The following is a 21,039-nucleotide window of genomic DNA, read 5'->3' on the forward strand; positions in this document are numbered from 1 at the left end:
ATCTCCAGTTGAGATCTGTCTTTCTGAAGTGATTGAAATCATAAATTATTCTATAGTATATCTACATGTATTCTTATTTCACTGGGTCTATAAGTGTGTTTCAGATTACCTGACGGACCCTAGCAGAAACCTGCCAACCCTAGCCTTTTTTTCTGGTCCACCACTGACAAAGCGTAGAAAAATTTCAACCCAACATCTAAATCAGTCTTTCTGTATTTCAGTTTTACATTGCATTTGTTGGATCACTTCGGCTGAGATAAAATAAGAATAATCATTATAGAAACAAAATATGAGTATCTCTGCCAACCAACCCAAATGTTTTCTGTACCGAAAACACAACATTTTTGCTTGCAGGCCTGACGGAGACGTTACAAATCAAACTACATGTAATGGGATTTCTGGTTGGTTATGGCTGAGGAAAAATTTAGGGGAACAGCAGCTGAGAATTGCATACAAATGGACCAATGTTTTTTTTCAATGTGAGATCCAACAGCAATATTATGAACAAAAGGTTCACCAAAGAGGACAATAGCAGAAAAATCCTCAGCACGCACCTAAACACTTGGTGATGTGGTAGAGTTGGTCGATATCAGAGTCCCCGGGAAACAGGGGCTCTCCCGTCAGCATCTCTGCTAACAGACATCCAACTGCCCAGATGTCAACAGCCCTGTGGAAGCAGCATGGAGAAACAGATGTATTGAGTATGAAGTTCCTGTTATTAAGCACAACTGAAATATAAATTTTCCTGATTGATTATACAAATAAAGTACTAAGTTGCATAATTGATATACCACTACATCAAAGTTACCATGACACACACATGAAACCTGACGAAAACATAACCTTCTTGACGAAGGTAATTAAAGACACAAGTAGTACCAGTACAGCTATTAGATCATGCATGCCTTGAGTGATGCTAATATTGCTACATGGAAACATTAAGTAAGTTCAATTTTGTGATATCATTAGATTTCATTCACCAATATATCCCCTCAGGTAAAGAATGAAATTAATGTAGTAATACTAATAGAAATATGTCCACAACAAAGACAAAATTCTTACCAACACAGCTGTCAATCAACCAGGTAAATATTCAAAAGGATCTTTTATGTCATATTCTGAGGCTATCAATGAAGTAGGCTTCCAAATTACTGTTTGTTTTCAAGAGTCGCTTTAACAACCACGAAACCGTTTAGCGCTGTAATCAATAAGAGGTCAACATTCAACTTGTCTCATGTGCTCAAGTGTTAAAAATTGAAACCAAACAAGCAATGTACATCTTATCAATTCAACATATTCATTTTCTTAGTTCTCAGACATTTTAAGGTGAAAGTACTGTAAGCAGACATCATCATAGGAAAAGGCAGAGAGGAAAACTTGAACATGTATTCACTACATAAAACTCGTCCTCAGGCTTTGTTGGATTATTCTGTTCATCCAGGTAGGCATAATCTTTTTTTAACATCGGAGAAACAACAAAGCAAATTGGTGTGGCCTGAGTCTGCAGTCAGCTGCCGTGGTTCTTAAAGGGGCTGGATTTTTGTTTTGAAGATGAAACCTCTAGCTGTTAGTTACAAATCACATCTTCAACTGAGAATACCCTTGGGGCTTACTTGTCCGCACTAGTCGGGATTCACTTGATATCAAAGAACTGTGGCCATAGCTGCCAGAAATTTATTCTCGTTGTTGAGTGGGATCTTGGAAGGATAATCCCAGGGGGTATTGGAGACCTAATTTTACCTAATTTTAGCACGTTTACAGGCAGACCTCACTTCTTATGGTGACTGAGAAAAGGACTTTGATGCCCTGGAATCAGATATCAAGTTCTGCATCAGCTAGAATTTTCTTATTTTACTTTTTATCCCTTAACACCCAAAGGCCTCAAGAAAAATCTGATGAAAAACTGAAGCCAAAGCTGTTGGCAATTTGCGTCAAGAAAAGGACTTCACACTCGGGTAGTAATAAAGCCTTTTTGTGACCTTCTCATAATTGTCCTGACGGCTTGTTGTCAGAAAATGGGGCATAGGAAATTCACTTTTCAAGTTATTAACCTTGAAGCACAGCCAGCAGGTGCAAATCTTAGAAATGAGGCTGGGGTCCAATGTTTGGGGTGGTACCTCAATCAAAAAAGGAGGGGCTAGCAACGTTCGCTCCCTGAAAAAATATACCCTGCTACATAGTACAGAAACAGTAAGGAATCTTGCTGACCTGTGCCACTAGGTACAAATGTACTATAAGATGCACAACAACAAATGGACTGGTGAGCACTGTAAAAATGCCATCTGCAGGCTGTGGTCCTGCATCAACGTACCTGCCATATTTGGTGTCCCCTACTAGCAGCTCCGGTGCTCGGTACCATCTCGTGGCCACGTAGTCTGTGTAGACCTCCCCCGGCGCTGCTAACGTCCGCGCAAACCCGAAGTCACACAGCTTGACTATCCCTGACTTGGAAACTAGGATATTTTCTGGTTTGATATCTCTGTGGATGATCTATGGATGGGAGTAAAGAAATGTAGTCAATTGTAGGCATTTATTTCTGTAGGTATTGGATTTATCAATAAAAAATGTTTGATGTATTCATCCCACTATATTTTTCATTCAAGGAGTTTTCAGGAGTCTGAATAATACTGTACAATTTCAGGCAAGATGAAAATTTGTCAATATTCCACACCTGTTCATTGTTATGTATAACAAAAATGAGAGATCAAAACTAGAAATTCCGCTGCAGTACCACAGAAAGCTGCTAGGGGCTCATGATATAACCTATTCTTCCTTTCACCAACCTATACCAAAATATCATCAAGATCCATTCAGGATTTCTCAAGTTATGCTGTCTATAAATAGACACGCCTGAAATGGTGAAGGAAATAACTTAAAGGTAAGCTATATATGCACTGCTCACGCCCCTCTACTCAGTGGTGGCTTTGTTTAAAAACCACTCGTATGTGGAGAAATGCAAATAGAGACAGTTTACTGACTTTCCCCCACCTGATGTGTGCACACCATTGCCAGGGCAAACAGTCTGATGATATGAGACTGACATGTTTGACAAACGTCCACTAGGTAGACTATACCCCCCCAGTAAGAGTTAGCTACTTGTTAAACTAGTAACCAACTAGTACCTACATAGAAGTGTGTGAAACCCTTTTGTTATGTTCAGCAAATGATTGTACATTTCTACCCCGTATACAAATACAACTATATATACATGTATGTAAAGTGTCTTTGCAAGATTGAAAATACAGGCTGTATTCTGCATTTAAAATTAGTCAAAGCTAGATTAGCACAATACAGTTATAATTGCAATTGTAATTACAATCATAACTAAATAATGGTTTCTTCCATCAGTTGCTAGGTAACAAATTCCATCTGTTGTTGGTGACAACAGAGAGGCAACTTACGTTGTGATTATGGCAGAATTCCGTTCCTTTCAAGACCTGCCACAATATCCGCTTGGCGTGAGTTTCGTTCAGTCCGTTCGGATATCGTTCTAGATCATCTAGAACTGTGTGGTCCACAAATTCAAATACAAGATATAGTCTTTTCTTCCTCCGGAACACTTCTATCAAATTCACAAGGTTTTCATGACGGAGTTGCTGGAAAAAACAACAACAATTCAGCCATTAATGAAATGAATAAAATAAGACATTGGAATCAATTAACAATAACTAACATTATCAGTTTGCCTATGTCTGTAATATTGTTTCAAGAATACAATTTCAACAGCTGCATGTACACAAAAGAAAGTCCAATTTGAGGTTCTTACATAAACTTTCATCTCATCTATCCCTTAGTCTTATTATTTGACTATCGGGGCACCATAGAATATATGGCAGCCAGTTTTCTCCACCCTTATTTTTTTTTTAGTAGTCTAAGTTTAAGTAGTATGATCATGCCTATCCATTCTCTGAAATTATCCTCCATCTTTTCCCTTGCTACTATCAAAACACAAACATTGCAAAAATCATTGAGTTCTAGAATGCCAACATTATATACAATCGGACATGTTTTGAGTCGATACTCTTCTCAGCGACCACCTGTCCAAATCGACCGTTTTTTTCCGGTCCCCCGGGTGGTCGTCTTGGGCAGGTTTGACTGTATATATATATATATATATATATATATATATATATAATGTCATTGTGTATGGCTGCTTGCCCAGACTTGCTAGCCTGAAAGTTCTTTATTCCTTAGTCAACAATTGCCAAATAATTGTAACTCATATTGACTTATAGACAAGTTCCTTGCATGGTTATATACACTAAATACAATACTCCTGACATCAGCGTAAACTTCACATGTGTCAAGCATGTTTACATTCCCATGAAAGGATGTCAAATTTCTGTGGACTTTTCTTGTTCACGGTCATCCAGGCACGTAGGCTCTCCTGATCCGGAAAACTGGCGCAAACAGGAGGTTATCATCCATGCGGTCTGTTGTTGTGTCGTCCATGGCAACACCGAAGATCACAGGCCATGTGCGTGATGTAAACTTGCCTCGAAGCATTCAAACTTTTACGCAAGGATTTGGCAATGAAAACTAAGAGCTGAATGCTGAGAAACTTCACGAGTCCTGTCAGTTTGGGTCAGACTTTATTATTCTAGGTATTTTTGAATAGTCCGTAATGATCTAATTACGTAAAACTTTAAAAGAACACAAATGGGTATCCCCATGAGAAAGGATTATGACAAATGCTAAAAATATTAAGTATACATGGCTTTGTTCGTGATGAAGTGAAATCAAATTAGGGAGTTTACTACACTGGAGGTAGAGCCACAGCTAAAGTAATGACCTAGGTAGTGTATACATGTAGATAAGACTTAGTGCAAACATGGTGCTGGTATGCCAAACATTGTTAACCTTTGAATCTGGCCTGCCAGTGTCGTGTGTTAAACTTTCAAACAACTCCAACCACTGCCACACTGTGACATGTAAACACTGCAAATTGAGCTCTTTGCTACTCAACCCAAGTTTTGTAATGGAGAACTCCACAGCTAAGTAACCTTTCTAGGCTTGTTTGCAAGTCAAAACAATCTGCTAGGGGGCCCAAACCTTGAGCACTTACTCTCTGAATTATGACCTATATCTATCACTCACAAATCTTGACCACAACTTGTCCACAACATTATAGATAACAAAAGTGGAAGTTCCATTCCAGTATTGTGGCAAACTGCTAGGAAGCTGCTACACAGCTTCTTGAGTTATGCTGTCCATATGCACACGCACACATGCACGCACACACACGCACGCACACACACACACACAAACATACAATCGCACTGAAACATAACCTTCTTCATCAACTGGTCATGAGAAGAAACAAATCTCTGTCCATGGCTGCTATGACTCAAGAGTATGAGGTTACACCATACATGTACAAAATGTATTTGCTTACATGCAAGCTGCATGCACACCCTCTCTTTTACTTACATTTCCAAAAGTGCAAATAAAGTTTATTTCTTCAATAGCTCCAGACACAGACAAAACAAGAAATTATTGTTTACAATTCTTTGCCTGTTTTGAACTTTAGCTCCCAGTAACTTACAGCCACCCTCCCCCTTTACCCCATGTTGCTTTAGCGGATAGAACATGGGCTGTTGCCGTTGTGAAGGAAGGTCGACTCATGTCGGTAACGAGAACCGTACAGGTAACCAAGCGGGGCGAGGGTCAACCAGACACAAACATGGGACTGCATAAACGGCACAAAGGTGCAGAAAGGGGTCTAGGATTACAAGCGCAAGTCAATGTCCCTTTCTTTCTTATCCTTGTGGATTAGAAAAGACCCTGCAAGGAGTTTCATCAAGTTCTTATGTGTCCAGTCTCGAATAACAAATTAGGGCAATACATAAACAAATCGGACAACACTCTCAACAGGGATGTTGTTCAACATCCTTTCTTTAAGTTACTACTTAAAAAATGGATTTGAACACATACCGTTTTCTGTTTTCTACAATACAGTTTTGGGTTATAAAACTGAGCCTATATTTCACTATACTGACAAGTACAGAGTGTACACTCAGAGTCACAAAAAATCTAGACAAAATTAAAATGTTTTGCACTATTCCATTCTGCTACGTTAGTTTACAATAGGTTTGAAGATTAGAACTTAATTGATCCGTGGAACACAATCAAAACCATTAGCGATCACTTCCGTGAAATCAACGAGGCAGCCACGGCTGATCGAACGACAAAGACGTTCGTGCGAGCATTACCCAGCTCGCTGCGTCTTTGGTAGGACTTTTCTTTCTTAACAGCTGGAAACCGACCCCCCATTGATCACAAGGACAACAATAGAGCTGTTAGACACAAGAAGGCTAACACTAGGCACCATGGGTTCCCTGGAACAATAGACGGTTTTATCAACACCTGCATTAACTAAGTAAATTGAGATTGTAATAAGTAACTGTCCTAAATAGGATGACTTAATGGAAAATGTAGACAAAGTTGGTGGAGCCTCCTAATTGAAGATTTAATTTCACCACTTTCAGCGTTAGTTCCCTTTCACACATGGGAGTATATTAAAGTCTATATGAGTTGTGTACATGTTTGTTCAGGTGAAGTTGTTTTTAACTTTGATCAACTGTGGTATTGCCTGGACAAAAAAAATTCTTCAGAAAATACGGAGTCTTTCAAATTCCTACAATACACCTGCATACGACAGGTGCATATGGCACTACCCATTAGAAAAGGTCTACATCAAGAATGTGAACTTAGTTACATCATGTATTAGTAATTGTTAGCTTAAACTCGTAAGCCTCATCATGAGTTTGATCATAGGGTTGGCTCAGCTTAATTAAAGGATTGCATTCGTCATTTTAAATGGTGATGTGAAGCTGGTAGCCCTGTGCATTAGAGAGCTTCAGGCCAAGCCATAAACAAAACAGGGCTCGAAATACTTTTTTTCAGCATACCTGCACTGGTGCAGGTAACATTGAAAATTACCTGCACCAGACAAATTCTACCTGCCCCACTCTGAATTTAGGAAGTATGAATCATACTAAATCTTCAAAAACTATTGCTATTTTTTCTTTAATTTATACTTTATGAGTAGTAATAGTTTATGCAGCTGATAAAAATCCATTTACACCTACATCATAGGACCTTTATGTACAAAACCTGGAACAAGGACCAGTGCAGGTTAGGTGCAGGTAGACACCAGAAATACCTGCACAGCTCCAATTCTACCTGCACTAACATACATATGCAGGTGGTATTTCGAGCCCTGCTAAAGCATCAAACTTCTGCACATACATGTAAAAGAACCCAACACACTTATTGAGAAGGTGACCCACTGTGCCTCAAGCAAGGTAAAAAATAAGTGAGCCATAGGAAAGGTGCATTGCACTACTGCAAGCTGATTGAACAAGGATCATACTTGACTTCAAATGAGGATGGCTGCTTCACTTTTACTTTGTTATCTGAAGACTGAAGAGTATTGTAATTTGTATTTATGATGGCCCATTTGTCATGGCAAGACACTCATTTATCTTCCTTGAAAAACAAAATATTAAAATCTAATTGACATTTATGTCTTAGAGGGCAAATTGCACATCAGACTTATAATTTATATGCTTAAAAATAAGAACGCAAAGCAATTATCTCATAATAACCATTATTAATTTGTAAGAGTGCATTGTGATATTAATCATTTAATCTCTGACATTATGCTTTCTCCTAGCAAATATTGATCAATTATTATAATATCATTAGCTAGCTAGTCATCTTGTAATATTATGTCATGATAAAAGATCTGGGAAAAAAATCGTATACTAGCACCTGTCTTGCATTTGCATGAAACATTTTGACTTTGAGACCGCAATATGAAATTAGAATCTATAATAACAAATTTGCAATTTGGCAAGCTAAAACACTCTATATTGGAATCATATACCAGTATTACAGAAATTAAGTATGTTGATCACTGAATACATCTGTAACTTAGTGTAAGGAAGCATGTTTAGTGTTCTGTTACCTTAATATGAAATATTTCAAGCCAGTTCTTAAGGATTTACTACCTCTTCAGTCAATCTATCACTGGATGAATAGAAAGCTTTCAAAATATACATTAACCCTCACAAATTCATGCTGCCAATCAACTAAAGAATTCCTTGAATAATTTACGACCTGTCGTGGACATAATGCCAAATAGTAATGTATCACTTTCGATATCATTCCCTCTGTTTTCACTAGAGCTATAAGTACTTGGGAAATTTCCCTAGAGGGGGTGGCTAAATCTCTTGATAATCCTGAAGAGATAAAACAGCTTAAAAACAGATTTAAGGAGTGCTAGTCCTGTCAAGGCAAAACCCATAGGATTCTGTGCATACAATCATTATAATAATAGTTCTTTCAAAAGGTATGAAACAGTATTGTTTTTAATTAGGCAACACCTACTCTTTCAACTTTGTACACTTCTAAAGGTGGTCAGAAGAAAAGAGCATTTCATACAAGTTTATAAATACACCTGTACTGAACGGTTTCAAAGGTTCCCTCACTAGCTAAATTGGCATTTGGACTTTGTTTTCTCATTAATGAATTAAAGAACTCCGTAGTTATACTGAATATTGATATGCCCCAAAGACTGAGATAAGGCTGACCATTTTTACATCTGATTTCCCAGCTCACTACCCCCCACCCCACCTCACCTATACCTGGTAACTACTGTATGGTAACAGAACCATTTCATTATGTCCAGTCTCAAACTGGAGTCAACAACTGGCCGCTACTGCAATAGTCTGGCTTTACCGTTTTCGATTCCAGATAAGATAACGTTGTGTGTGGGTCTTTTGTCCCGGCAGCACACAGATATGACAATGCCTAGTTTGCAGAGGATAATTTATCAGATTGAGTAACATAATTCATCTGTTGTTATGGGTAAGATTGCATGACTCAATCCTCACACAATGGCACAATGACCTGGGAAGTTTTGTCAACAGATGCAAAAGATGGAGTTTACGCTGTTCTCAAGTGCTTTATGGTCAAGATAACAGTTCATAAAAGAGTGTTTATGCCAAGAAAGGACGGACTGGCCCTTTGCAGTGTCCTGGTTGTGTATACATAATCTTACGAGCTGGTATCACATTCCCTTGTATACCATCTTGCACACAAACTCTTTTGAAAACATGCTACAAGGGCTTTTGCAAAGGTATCCAAGATATCCCGTCATTAGATATTATTTCTCTTTATCATAAAGATCTGAAGAGTGAAGCTGTGTGAATCAGTGCCTTCTGTTATGACAGTCAATTTTTGTAATTGCTTATTGTAGTGATTTATAATCGACAATATTTTTAAGTTCTAAAAAAAGAAATTTAATCCTGAACAGAAAACAGTTTTTGCAATACTTGCTGGATATTATCAAACCAAGTAATAATATGTAAAAAGGTCTGGCAATTTGCTGGCATGTATCAGAAAAAACTTCGCAATACTGGTACTTAGGTATACCTGCTATCTAACTGTAGAATTAGTGCTGCGTACCTGTTCACCAGACCTGAACCGAACATTTATAGGTTGCATTCCAAAAATAAGCTAAAGGTCAGGAACCAGTTCCAGACTATCTCTTGCTAATATTTTCCTTTTTGTTATAACCATAGACCTTAAATTTTTGCTGGAAAAAGACGAAAACGCCTGTATATAATTTTGCATGTATATATCTCAAAAAGTCGGTAAAATTTATGCCAGCATGCAATTGATTTTCCATGTAACCAAAAATAAGTATTTCTGGTTACATAGCCACATATACCATGGGTTTAGGTCCTGAACCTATATCTGGACCTGAACCTGAGTATAGGTATGTAGCACTAAGTAGAACTTTATACAATGAGCATAACATCTGTTCGGTTGCCTGGCAAACTTCATGCCCTTTTCCTCCTTAATTACATAAACATGTTGTACAGTGTACTACAGACTAATGCATTTAAGTTAGCCTGGGGCTACAACATACATACTTTCATGCTAGTAACTGTCACCTCTAATGTGGGACACCTTGACAACTCCTGTCCACACTGTTAAGGCCTTTGGGACTAAAGGCTTCTGTTGGACAAACACAAATCCACACCAACACAAGCATTCATTAACTCTTCCTAACTAGTTGATTTCGGTCTGGGAACTTACTCACCTTTAGCATTCTAACCTCCCTCATGGCGATTTTTTTCACCATTTTGTCGTCCTCGCTCTCCAAAAATTTCTTGATGGCAACAAGTTGTCCAGTGTCTTTATGTCGACATTTCATGACCATGCCGTAGCTGCCCTCCCCCACGAGCCCCAGGTTCTCGTACTTTTCCATCGCAGCACAAATCCTGGCACCGTCACCTCAGAGCCATGCTAAGACCTACAGGGAAAGAAGAAAATGCACGTTTGTTTTTATTAGATTCAGTCTTTTTGTGGGTTAACTTACACATATCATAAAGGTTTCAAGTCCAGAGGAATGCATTGTTATTGCTGACACTAATTTGTTTAAGGTGATTTAAATAGCACAGACTATAATCTCAGGGTGTGAACAGCCTTAAGGTTGCCAAGGCTCCAGCCAAAAACACAGCTTGCTTCTGCTGAACACATTCATTCCACCATAACTCACCTGCATAGTCCATTTGTACACACACCTGTAATTGCAGAACTGTCTTACTTGTAAGGTTAGAAGACTGGGCACGAATAAAAACACTGAAATCTGCTGTTACAGGTAAGAATTCCTGAGAAAATCCTGAGATTTCTCGAGAGTGAATCTTTTAAGGAGCTGGCATGCAAGACGCAGATTTTGTGTACAGTATCTTGGTAACCTGATCTGCCTGATTTCACCCCCTCAAAATGGCCGCGCGTAGCTGACAGGTAGTAAGCACCTGTTACCTGTGCTAGAAATGGCTTAATTTTAACACCTGTCTGCACCTGTAGAGTCAAAGACGCATAAAGAAAGTGAAGACTGAAAGTTCCTTACACATTTGGCTCCTGGCGTGACCACACATCGCTGAACAAACTATCAGAGGCAGACGGTGTTGACCGTATGTTTGGAGAGCCCGATTTTCTCCATTGTGTCCTGGACACACAAACTTGCTCAACAAGCGGCTTTATTTATAAACGTTTGTCACCTCCAAACAATAAGGGTTTATAAACTCAGCTTATTTTCAGAAACAACACGGCATAAACGCGAGTCTGGTTTCCCATTTTTGATGCGTTTGAAGACATTGTTGAGTCAGGGGTGTGTTGTAGTTTGTGACGGTCTCCATTGTTACGGTGTCTGTTTCATAACTATGAATAATCCACCACTTTGTAATCAATCGCAGGAATTTACAATAATTGCCATCATAAAAATCAATGACAAAATCAGCTGTCACGGGTAAAGAAAAATACAAATTTGATGATATTTTTTTTCAAAACTGAAGCGAAGATAGACAAGAAAATTTTGGGATCATGATGGCATCTGGGTGTCATTTTTCCCCAGACGTTTCTAAAATGTTTTCCAAGCCTACGAAAAGAATGGCGGGGTTAAAGCTAAAGTGTTTATAAAAAGACTTTCAGACTCTTTTATTTCGGTGATATATGGTCAAATAATTCACTGAGAACCGAACACACACACTTTGGCTGTATAAACAGAAAGGTGTAATGAGGGCAAGTTTACAAGTCGACTCACCTCGCCGTGTGAGGACCGGGTTGAGAGCCTCTCGAGTCCCTCAGAAGTCAAGCGGCACAATCGCGTACCAGAACGGCTGGAACGGCGGCTTTTCTGACGTTAATCCCCCTGGAAACCCCTCAACAAACGGCCAAACACCGAAATATAAACCTTCCCTTCGCCTGGGAAGGTTTGACGAACTAATAAAGCTTGTCTGGTGGTGTGTGAATCTCACAAACAAGATTTGACGACACTGCAAATCTGGAATGTTGGCTTCGAATCTTCTCCAAGCAGCTGCCCTGGGACGCCTCCTCACTGACCGATCTTCTTCTTTAGGTCTTCAAGACAATGTTGTTGCTGTTATTCTTGCTGAAGACAGGCCGAAGAAACTGGCGAGATGACTCGGTAGTGTCCGACGTGCCAAATCCAAGCCAGGCTTTGCCAAGTTGGCAAGAAATCCTGGGTTCGAATTTCCAAAATCCTGAGATCCGTCTCACCAAAAATTCCCCCAAGCAGTCCGAAACCTTATGCCCTTTTCTCCCTAAGTGCTGTGCAAGTTGATAATATCTCAGTGGATCAGTGCTCTGATGAATGTTGATCTTCAAATAATAAACAAGCTCAGCTAATCATTACAGTCGGGGATATTGTGTTGAAAATTACCTCGGAGATCGTGAAACAAAAATCCAGGATTTCCCCTCTCAAATGCACGTGCCGATGCGAGTATAACCTTCCCCGGTCGAGTGTTATACTTTCTCTGGCGATCGATTTTGTGTTGGCTACAGACGTAATTTACAGAGAGCTGGTTGAGTGGGGAGTAGCCTGGAGTTTCGTGGCTTGTCCATTGGAGAGAAGTGAGCGTGGAGAGAGGATCGTGTGGAGCGCGCCCTGTTGTCTGACGTGAGGTAGCCACGGACAACACGCCGTCACAACAGCCGGCCACACCCCCACCGGAACACAACGGCCGTTCTTCAACGTCAAGCAGATGGGGGATCAGCGAAGTATTGTGAACAAGGGTTGTGAGGAAAGAACTAATCTACAAAAGCAGTATGGCAAAAACAACAAAAATATATCTCATAGCTCCCCAAATCTAATATAACGTTAGATGTATCACAGGACGTTGAGGCTATCCAACGTTAAGTGTGGAGCGACGCCTTGCGTTCACAATTCAAAGTACAGCTACCGTGTTCTGGAAATCAAAACCAACGTCGAAAATCATCGTCCTGGGCTTATCTTTAAACCTTTGACACAGAAAATAAAGATAATTAGTATCATTTTGAAATAGCGTGGGCAATATTCAAACTTTTTGAGAAGAAATTATTGTCCCAATTACTATAAACGTTAGAAAGTCTAGTAACGTATAGCAGGTCATCATATTTGTCACCGAGCAATATTTCAACCTTACCACTTCCCGTGCGCAAACCGAACAGAATAACTGTTAACTCTTTCACTCTTTATCGTCATTGACAAATTGTCAAACTTTCGCCTAAAACCAGTTTGCGGTCGCTATCAAAAACTACCTGTAACGTCACAGTGTAACGTAAGGTCTCGGGACGCTTGCACATAAGAAACGGGGGGAGAAGCAGTTACGGTAAGGGCTGCACGGCGTACAGGCCGTCCCACCATCACGTGTTCACCTGTCTCGTCTTTCCCTCAGGTGTGAACTGTACTAACGGGGTCAGTTCACATCCATGTGGCTTAACGTCAAGAAACTTAACTCTCAGACCCTCAAAACGTCTGCAGTCCTCTGGATAACAAGACTAGCTAACAGGTTATGATGTACGGTTGGCTACTTGTGTTTTGGTTTGCACATCCAGGTTGGTATCAAAGACAGGTGCAGTAGCGAAAGACTATGTAAACTTTGTTTAGAAGGGTGTCCTCATTTACACGTCTTGCTGCAGCTACAACTGCTAACGTTAGTACTTACAATGTATTGGCACTTGTACATTGGAATTGTAGGTAGCAAAGTCATCCATGGCAGAAATGATATCTACCTTTCGTAAAATTGCCTTAACGCTATCTGTTGCTTTGAATGTTGTTGTTTCGTTAAGGATGTGGTTACCAAAGAAAACAAATGAAGGTGTCAAAAAACACAACAGTCGTTGCGTCATAACCTGTAAACAATATCTACCCTATCCTGCCTACACCGCATTTACAATTTCCCAGTAGCCACTAAAGTTACCTGGCTCTATCCTGAGTATCAGCTTAACCGCCACCTTCCCCGGTTAGTTCACCGTGAGGGGGGTGGGGGGTGGGGGAGGGTGTGTGTGTGTGTGTATGGAAGCTCACGGTTAACTAGCCAGGCTGATACTCGGGCTAAGTTAAAGCTCCACATGTCGCTGGAAATTGTGCCAAATGGACAGATAACACACATTTATTAGAGGAGTTGGTCTGCCCAAAACTACAGTTTGCGACACCCCTATATCTATTTGGTCAATTTCTACTGGCGATATGTCTAATTTCATAGACCCCCCAAGGAGGAAAGAAAATGAAACTATTTTTACATTTATTTCACATTATGATGTCGTTACAGCTGGGTTGTAACTAGGGGTTTTAATGTGTTTTTACACTGTTTTTCTTTATTTCTTTCGTTTCCATATTGTTCTCCTCCTTACCCAATTTGGTGGACGACCGTAACCCGAACACTGTTTTTCTTTATTTTTTTCGTTTCCATATTGTTCTCCTCCCTTACCCTAGCTAACGTTACTCGGTGTCTCTTTTTTTTTAATTTTCTTCTTACCGAAGTCAATTTTACAAATGCCTCATAAATGCACATATACAATGCAAACAGAATTATTTGTCGGCAACTCCAACAGGGCAACGGAATAGACAAATCTGGCAATCTTTTTTTTTGTTTCTTTTATTATAGTAGCAAGATTTATTCTTGTAAACGGGAACGTTCCTCAGTCCGAGTGGTATATCTACATGCTCCCATACGATTAACAATAGAACCCTGTAGATACAGAACTGACCGTTAGACGTCCCCACTATAAGGTGAAGAGTGAAGGTGGCATCGTCTTTCTGTGTTATTTACAAGCGATGGAAAAGTTACTCTGCTACTATCACCATAGATTTTCTGCAATCTGTTAGTCATCCCTGTCTATTCACCCAGAACAAATAAACAATAAAAAGGTACTGCCGTTTGAATTGAAGCGGGAGACCCAAATTCCGACGTATTTGTCCAGTTTACAACAAGAAAACCATAGTGTTCATATCTACTGCGATCCAAGCGTAACATCTTTGTACAATAAACATGAACGAACGCTAGGAGCACATCGTCATGACGTCCATACGACTGTCAACTGTGCTGACAAAGAGCTATAGCCCGGAACACACAACTCGACGTTCTTAAAAGTTTGTCGGGTCAGACGAAGGCCTTTGCGTAAACTCTTGGGGTCAGGTGGTAATAATAAGTGACTTATGGCGGCTAAACATGTATAGTGAGTAAACTAACGACCACAGACAACCATGGCTACGAGCGGGAAAGTGCCGCACGATGGCGGGAGCCTGCCCAAGGCAACTAGTGTCGAGCTGCTGCAGGGATCCGGTGGAAACCCTCAGGTAAAAATGAAATGGGTATCACTTCACTTCTAGGTACCCGCTAGTTATAGCAATGGAGGTTAGGGAAGAGACAACACTCCCAATTGCAACGTACTTTGCTGACAGAAAAATAAAGATTAGCGTTGTTTACTCTGTGTGGGTATTGGATAATACACTTAGTCTAATAGAAATTAAGTACTCTGCGCCGTATGTTCATTACTCGATTGCTGCGATTGGGAGAAGCAACCCGTAACCTTCACATACGACGTACCTTGATTAAAACCACTCGATCTATATCTTGTATGTTTCCAGCAAAATAACTATTCGTAGTACCGATCACGAAAAGCTAGGCTCTGGACAGTATCAGAATGTTTATAGTGTTACGTTGTATATGCTTGCCAGCACTAGCTTTATGCCATATCGACATGTGTTCTGTACTGAGTATGCACATATGTTATCTCATATACGAGGGGCGTGCAATTAGTAATGGTCCTGACCCATTTCCCATAGCAGGAGATTAACGAAACTTGGCACAGTTATTAGTCTTTCTCTTCATAGGAATCACCCAGAGTTATGCATTTCTCCCATCGTTTGATGCAGCTCTGGACACCGATTTTGTAGGACACCCCAGGTTGGTCCTCCAACTGATGCCTCATCAATGGCACAAGAGGGACGACCAGGTCTGGGAGCTGTTTCCACAGACTTCCAGCCACGTTTGAATTCAGGATGCCAGCGTTTTACAAGGTCATATGATGGGGCATCATCACCATAAGTTTCATTTATTTCATCAAAAGTCTTCTTTGGTGTGCGTCCTTTCAAATACAAAAACCGGATCACTGCGCGACACTCAACTGGTTCCATTTCACACCTGGTCCATTTCGCACCTGACTAAGTTCAAACACCAGTAAATCAGAAACCACAATTAGTTCAGAGCTGTCTTTTGCAACATAACCCATAGAGATATGAATTATTACACATACAAAATTTCATTTAGATCAGACAACTGGAAGTGGGTCAGGACCATTACTTATTGCACGCCCCTCGTATTTCCCTTCTATGACTTTTGCCCTACAAAGGAAGAGACAATCCCCAATTAACGTATATAGGACTATAGATGCCCTATATAATGTCCTTGACCCTACAAAAAAGTGACATATTCGTAAACAGATCTTTTTCAACCTTTATTTAACCTTGAAAATACATTGGCTAAGGCCTTGAAGACTTAAAGGGCGGAGGACGTCAGGAGTCTTTTGTTCAAGATATTAGACACAATTGTTTACAACGATATATTCAATACAAAAATGTATTTCATAATCATATCCGTAAAATAAAGATAGATCGTCCATATTTCATTGTCAGTCCGTACACTATGTATAGTCACTCGTCGCAACATGTTTTTGAACGTTATAAGTGACGTGTAACGTAAGGAGCCGTTCTCAACGTTTGGTCTTAAACTATTCCACGGCACAGTGCCTGAGTAGGAGATGGATCTTCTAAATTTATATACTTTACAACGGACCATTGGTAAATTGATTTAGTTAGAGCAGCTTTGGCGGGTTATTCTAGCTGCCCTGTCTCTACAGAAGGGAAACATTTGTCGTATGTAGACGTTTTTGCCTGTTTATGCCTAGTTTGTGTGATTTGGTGTCTGAAAATAGCATGACTCAAGAATGCCTTAGCAGATTGCGTTGATATTTGGCATTCTTGGTGAAAGCTAAAATGATTAGATTTTGGGCGCCCTAGCGGTTTGTTGTGGTACCGCAGAGGAACTTTCTGGAACTTCCGGGTTTTGTAGTCTTTAGTATCTGAAGATGTAGAGTCTTCAGTTTGGAGTGGTAAATAGATCTTTGGTTGACAAAAGAAGTGACAGGGGTTTGGGTTTCCTAGCAGCTTCATATGGAAGTGCAGGGGCGTTGTTTCTGAGGCAATGGGCAATAAAAACGTGTCCTCTGAGACATTTCAAATCTTTTACCACCACAGAGCAAAGTTCAATCGAGAATCCAGAGGATCCTGGGTCTAAAGAAGTACGCAAAGGACTACCGAGTCATCAAAACTGGCTGTCTGGTCCTGGCATGGATAGCTATGGTGAGAACTATAGGGTAACGCTAGTTCATCTTTATCCGTGGAATAACATATATCAGTTGTTAAAAAAAGCCCAGGGTATTTAGAGTCGATGGACGCTGGTTACATTTTCATTATATATATTAAAAAAAAAAAAACATGAGAAACATTGCAGTTTGAAACCACCGTTCGTCGACGTGATACCCCTACATGCGCGAACTGGATAGAACTATTCTGTACAACAAACCAACGAGGAATGAATCGATTTCCAACAATACGGATTCTTAGATGACCTATGGTAGTAATCGGTCAGAATAGGGCAAATGGTTTGGTGGCCAGAAAAGGTCCTGATATTTGGTGCAATTTCAGCCATTACTTATCCCCGAGAATCCGGATCACGTCTGATGCAGTAATTTTTCAATGTTGCACGCCTTCCTTGTCATCTATAATACAGCCAGCATTGTTGTCTTTTGAATTCTCACCGTTGAAAGGGACTGTACCATCGCATGGTGGCGCCCACCCTGATCGACCTGAAGGACCGTCTAGGGGTGAACTACGAGGAAATCTCACGAGCTTTGCTGTGCCACACCATTGGGTACTTCCTCTCCAACATGGCAGGGGGCGTCGTTGTTGACTTATACCCAGGTAACACTAATTCACCTTTATGCGCGGGGTAACCTATTTCCATTGTCAAGCTGCAATCTTTTTCAAATATTGGAGTAACTTACATCGGTTAAACACAGTGAACAGTGGACATTCCTAAGGTTGTGACACTTACCGGTAACGTACATGTCAGGTGACTGGCAAAAGAGCCGGGATTCGAACTGACGGCTTCTTGGTACAGATACAGATCGAGGCAAGGTCACTAACTAATAGACGTCACACACTACGTAAAAGTTTGATAAGCATAAGCTTAAGCTCGACTGAGGTGTGTTTCCATTGTCCGTTACTTGTCTGCTCCAGGCCTGGTGGACATGGTGATCGCATCCTCCCTCCTGGCGGCAGGTGTCGGCTCTATCGGCACGCCTTGGTCCCGCTCTCTGGCGCTCACCGGCTTCTGTAAGCTGCTCACCGGGTTTGGGCACGGAGCCACGGACGCAGGTACGTCACACTGAATCCCTGTAATGTCAGGTTTATCACATCTAAGGATAATCGTCGACGTACGGTAAAACTTGAGTGAGATTTTTTTGTTCAATGCAAGGATTTAGCTGTCCTCTTCTGAGTCGATGGGATGGAATATACATGGAATTATCATGTGCAAGGAGATAGCGGTGAACAATAGTTTTGAAGGCTTGAAGACTACATACAGGAGGGAAACAGTTTTCATCGAGAGATTTCCATAGTTTGCAGGACTTTAAACTTGAGACTGGTAATGAAACAGTATAGTGATGTGGGGTAGAGACTAGTGTTACGCCAGTGAAAGGCTGTCATTGGAGGGAGAAGTAGTGTAACATCATCAGAGCAATGACCATGAAAGTACCGAAAAGAGACAGGGAGGTAACGGTGTCACCTGTGAGTGAGGGGGTCCAGCTTAGATGCCAATGTTGGTAACATTTTCATTTGAATAGATTTGACGAGCTGTCAACAAAAGTTGTGAGGTCCCTGTTAACCGTATGGAAAATTCGCAATATTACTCAAGCAGCTTGATAATTTGGTAAGATGGAAACTCATCTGAACTTTCGGAAGACTCCCAATTGGCTTAATTCACCGTGCTTGTCAATTGGTATGCCCATATTGTCTTGAATGACATTTTGAACATTTTATATCCCTATTTATACGTTTTTTGTACTGTTTTTGCTCTTACAGCCGGTACTGTGACGGTGATCCAGCTTTGGGGTGACAACTCGGCGCCAGCTCTCCACATCATCCACATGGGGTACCCGTTCATCGCGCTCTTTGTCCCGTTCATGGCACAGCCTTTCCTCTCACGCCGTCCAGAAGTCAACGGAACGGCCACCCCTCCCCCTCTCACCGTGGAGGAAGCCTGGAGGACGTCCAAAATCGAACAAGCCTACCTCATCCCCACCTTCGTGTCCGCTGCCGTCTGTGTCATCTTCTTGGCTTTCCACTTTTACTTCTCCCCGAAGTACCAACCGGATCTTCCTCGTCCGGATTTCTTGGCCTGCTTCAAATCGAAGAAGAAAACTGATCCGGATGCTTCCGATCCGGATCCGGAAGCACAGCCGTTTTGCAGACGCTTCGTCTCGTGTTGGAGTTCGAAGTTGTGTCGCTCCTTCCAGGGCGAGGGGCTGTTCTCCCCTGGCAGGTGCGTGAAGGGAGAACCTGTTCTCGGGTCTTTCTACGTTGTCCTGTTGTTTCTTTTCTACCTGGTGTATCTGTCCGGGGAGGTGAGTCTGTTTGAGTACCTGTTCGCCTACAGTGTGGAGAGCGGGCTCTTCGATAAAGACGGCGCCTCTCTGGTGTACTCGTTCTTCTTTCTTTTCTTCCTCTTGGGGCGAGGATTTGGCGGGTTCGGGTCCCACTGGGTGCCGGCGGGCCTGATTATCGGGGTCTCCATCTTCCTGCTGCAGGTCGTCGGGATCGAGTACTCGGTCTGGGGAGTGAACGACAGCACGGTGTTCTGGGTGCTGACGTGTGTGGCCGGGTTTTGCTGCGGCCCGGTGTTCCCCGCCTGCTCTGCCTGGGCGAACCACTACCTGGACCTCACCGGTGTCCTGGTGGTGGTCATGTTCGTCGGGGCGTCTTTCGGCAACATGATCGGTACCTACGCCACGGGGTACTTCTTCGAATATGCCGGGATAGATTCCATGTTTCACGGCCACATCGGCTACATGGCGATCACCATCGTGGTGTTCTTCATGATGCAGTTTTCCATGTCTGTCCTGTTCAAGGACAGGATGCAGAAAGCGGGAGGAGAAGACGAGGAACCAGAACCAGAAGTTGAGGCAATCACTAAGGTCTAGATCGACAGATAGAAAAAAAAAACCTCATGGCATTCGGAGGGCATTCACTGTGTGTTTAAAATGCTCACGTTGTATTCCAGTATACGTAAATTCATGCACCTTGCCAGTTTTTTTTTTTTTAGATTATTGGGAGTAGTGAGCGCTGAAGTAAGAAACAGGACTGTCGATAACAGGGCTGCCAAGAGAGGAATTGCATTGCATTGATAATTCTTTTTGGGTACCTTCGAGTGCTGTGAGAGGCTTCTTCCGAACCCCTCTGCCTACGCGCATGTATATTGCACCTTGAAGGCTAATCAATAAAGTCGTTTTTCCTGATAAATCACACATCGTCCGAAAAATGCAATGGCAGACGGAACTTGCGGACAACAGTCTATAGCTGTGTGGTTGTCTCAATATTTAGTATCACCTTGTACGTTTGGTATGTTACATCATGCCACTATATGCCACTCAGGAATAAAGCAGGGACAGGGTGGAGAACATGAAAATGATCGTTGTGTATTAGGAGCACATATGGATGTCGCAATGTGAGATAACATGAAGATCTATAATACTGGCCATAGGTGCCTGAATAGCTAGTTAGCGATACGGCCTAGCGCCTATACCTAACATTGTGTATCCCGTTTTTGTCTTTCCCTTTGTTCCAAGTAGCAGATTAAAGTATGTGCCGTTACATCGTGTTCTGTGTGTTCAGTTAATGTTGCAAGGGTTTACGCCAGGGTTCAATCTTTTTTAAGGTTTTTTTTTTCCCGTTCTCCATAAACTTGATTTGGGGTCACCAGCGATTGATATACAACGCAAACCACCATAAGGAGAGTACCTAGAGGATAGCGACGCCTCAAGGCGTCAAAGAAACCACTCACTGCATCCCGATGTGAGTGAATGAAATAGATCTGTCCCGATATACAGCTTGTACTGTCC

The 21,039-nt window shown here is 41.4% G+C and overlaps 2 protein-coding genes across 2 annotated transcripts; one reads left to right on the forward strand and one right to left on the reverse strand.

The window, feature by feature from the left end:
- Nucleotides 1-554: 554 nt before the first annotated feature.
- LOC118411358 (cyclin-dependent kinase-like 2) lies at nucleotides 555-12,763 on the reverse strand (the record flags this gene model as incomplete). The annotated part of the gene is given in 5 exon segments (XM_035813599.1): nucleotides 555-667; nucleotides 2,312-2,490; nucleotides 3,402-3,596; nucleotides 10,115-10,327; nucleotides 11,621-12,763. Coding segments are annotated over 4 exon segments (655 nt in total), but the record flags the coding sequence as incomplete, so codon positions are not given.
- A 1,208-nt stretch (nucleotides 12,764-13,971) lies between these two features.
- Nucleotides 13,972-20,791, forward strand: LOC118411356. The gene is made up of 5 exons (XM_035813596.1): nucleotides 13,972-15,157; nucleotides 17,117-17,221; nucleotides 17,689-17,842; nucleotides 18,161-18,298; nucleotides 19,004-20,791. The coding sequence occupies exons 1-5, from the start codon at nucleotides 15,065-15,067 to the stop codon at nucleotides 20,119-20,121; spliced, it is 1,608 nt and encodes a 535-aa protein (XP_035669489.1). The 5' UTR covers nucleotides 13,972-15,064; the 3' UTR covers nucleotides 20,122-20,791.
- Nucleotides 20,792-21,039: the final 248 nt, after the last annotated feature.

The sequence above is a fragment of the Branchiostoma floridae genome, chromosome 3, assembly GCF_000003815.2.
Source record: "Branchiostoma floridae strain S238N-H82 chromosome 3, Bfl_VNyyK, whole genome shotgun sequence".
Taxonomy (NCBI): Eukaryota; Metazoa; Chordata; class Leptocardii; order Amphioxiformes; family Branchiostomatidae; genus Branchiostoma; species Branchiostoma floridae.

Bases quoted from the DNA above. Each gene is read 5' to 3' on its own strand.
- LOC118411356 (XM_035813596.1), top strand. From the start codon at position 15,065: ATGGCTACGAGCGGGAAAGTGCCGCACGATGGCGGGAGCCTGCCCAAG. The intron at 17,843-18,160 runs GTAACACTAATT...TGTCTGCTCCAG, and splicing joins CGTTGTTGACTTATACCCAG to GCCTGGTGGACATGGTGATC. The intron at 18,299-19,003 runs GTACGTCACACT...TTGCTCTTACAG, and splicing joins GCACGGAGCCACGGACGCAG to CCGGTACTGTGACGGTGATC.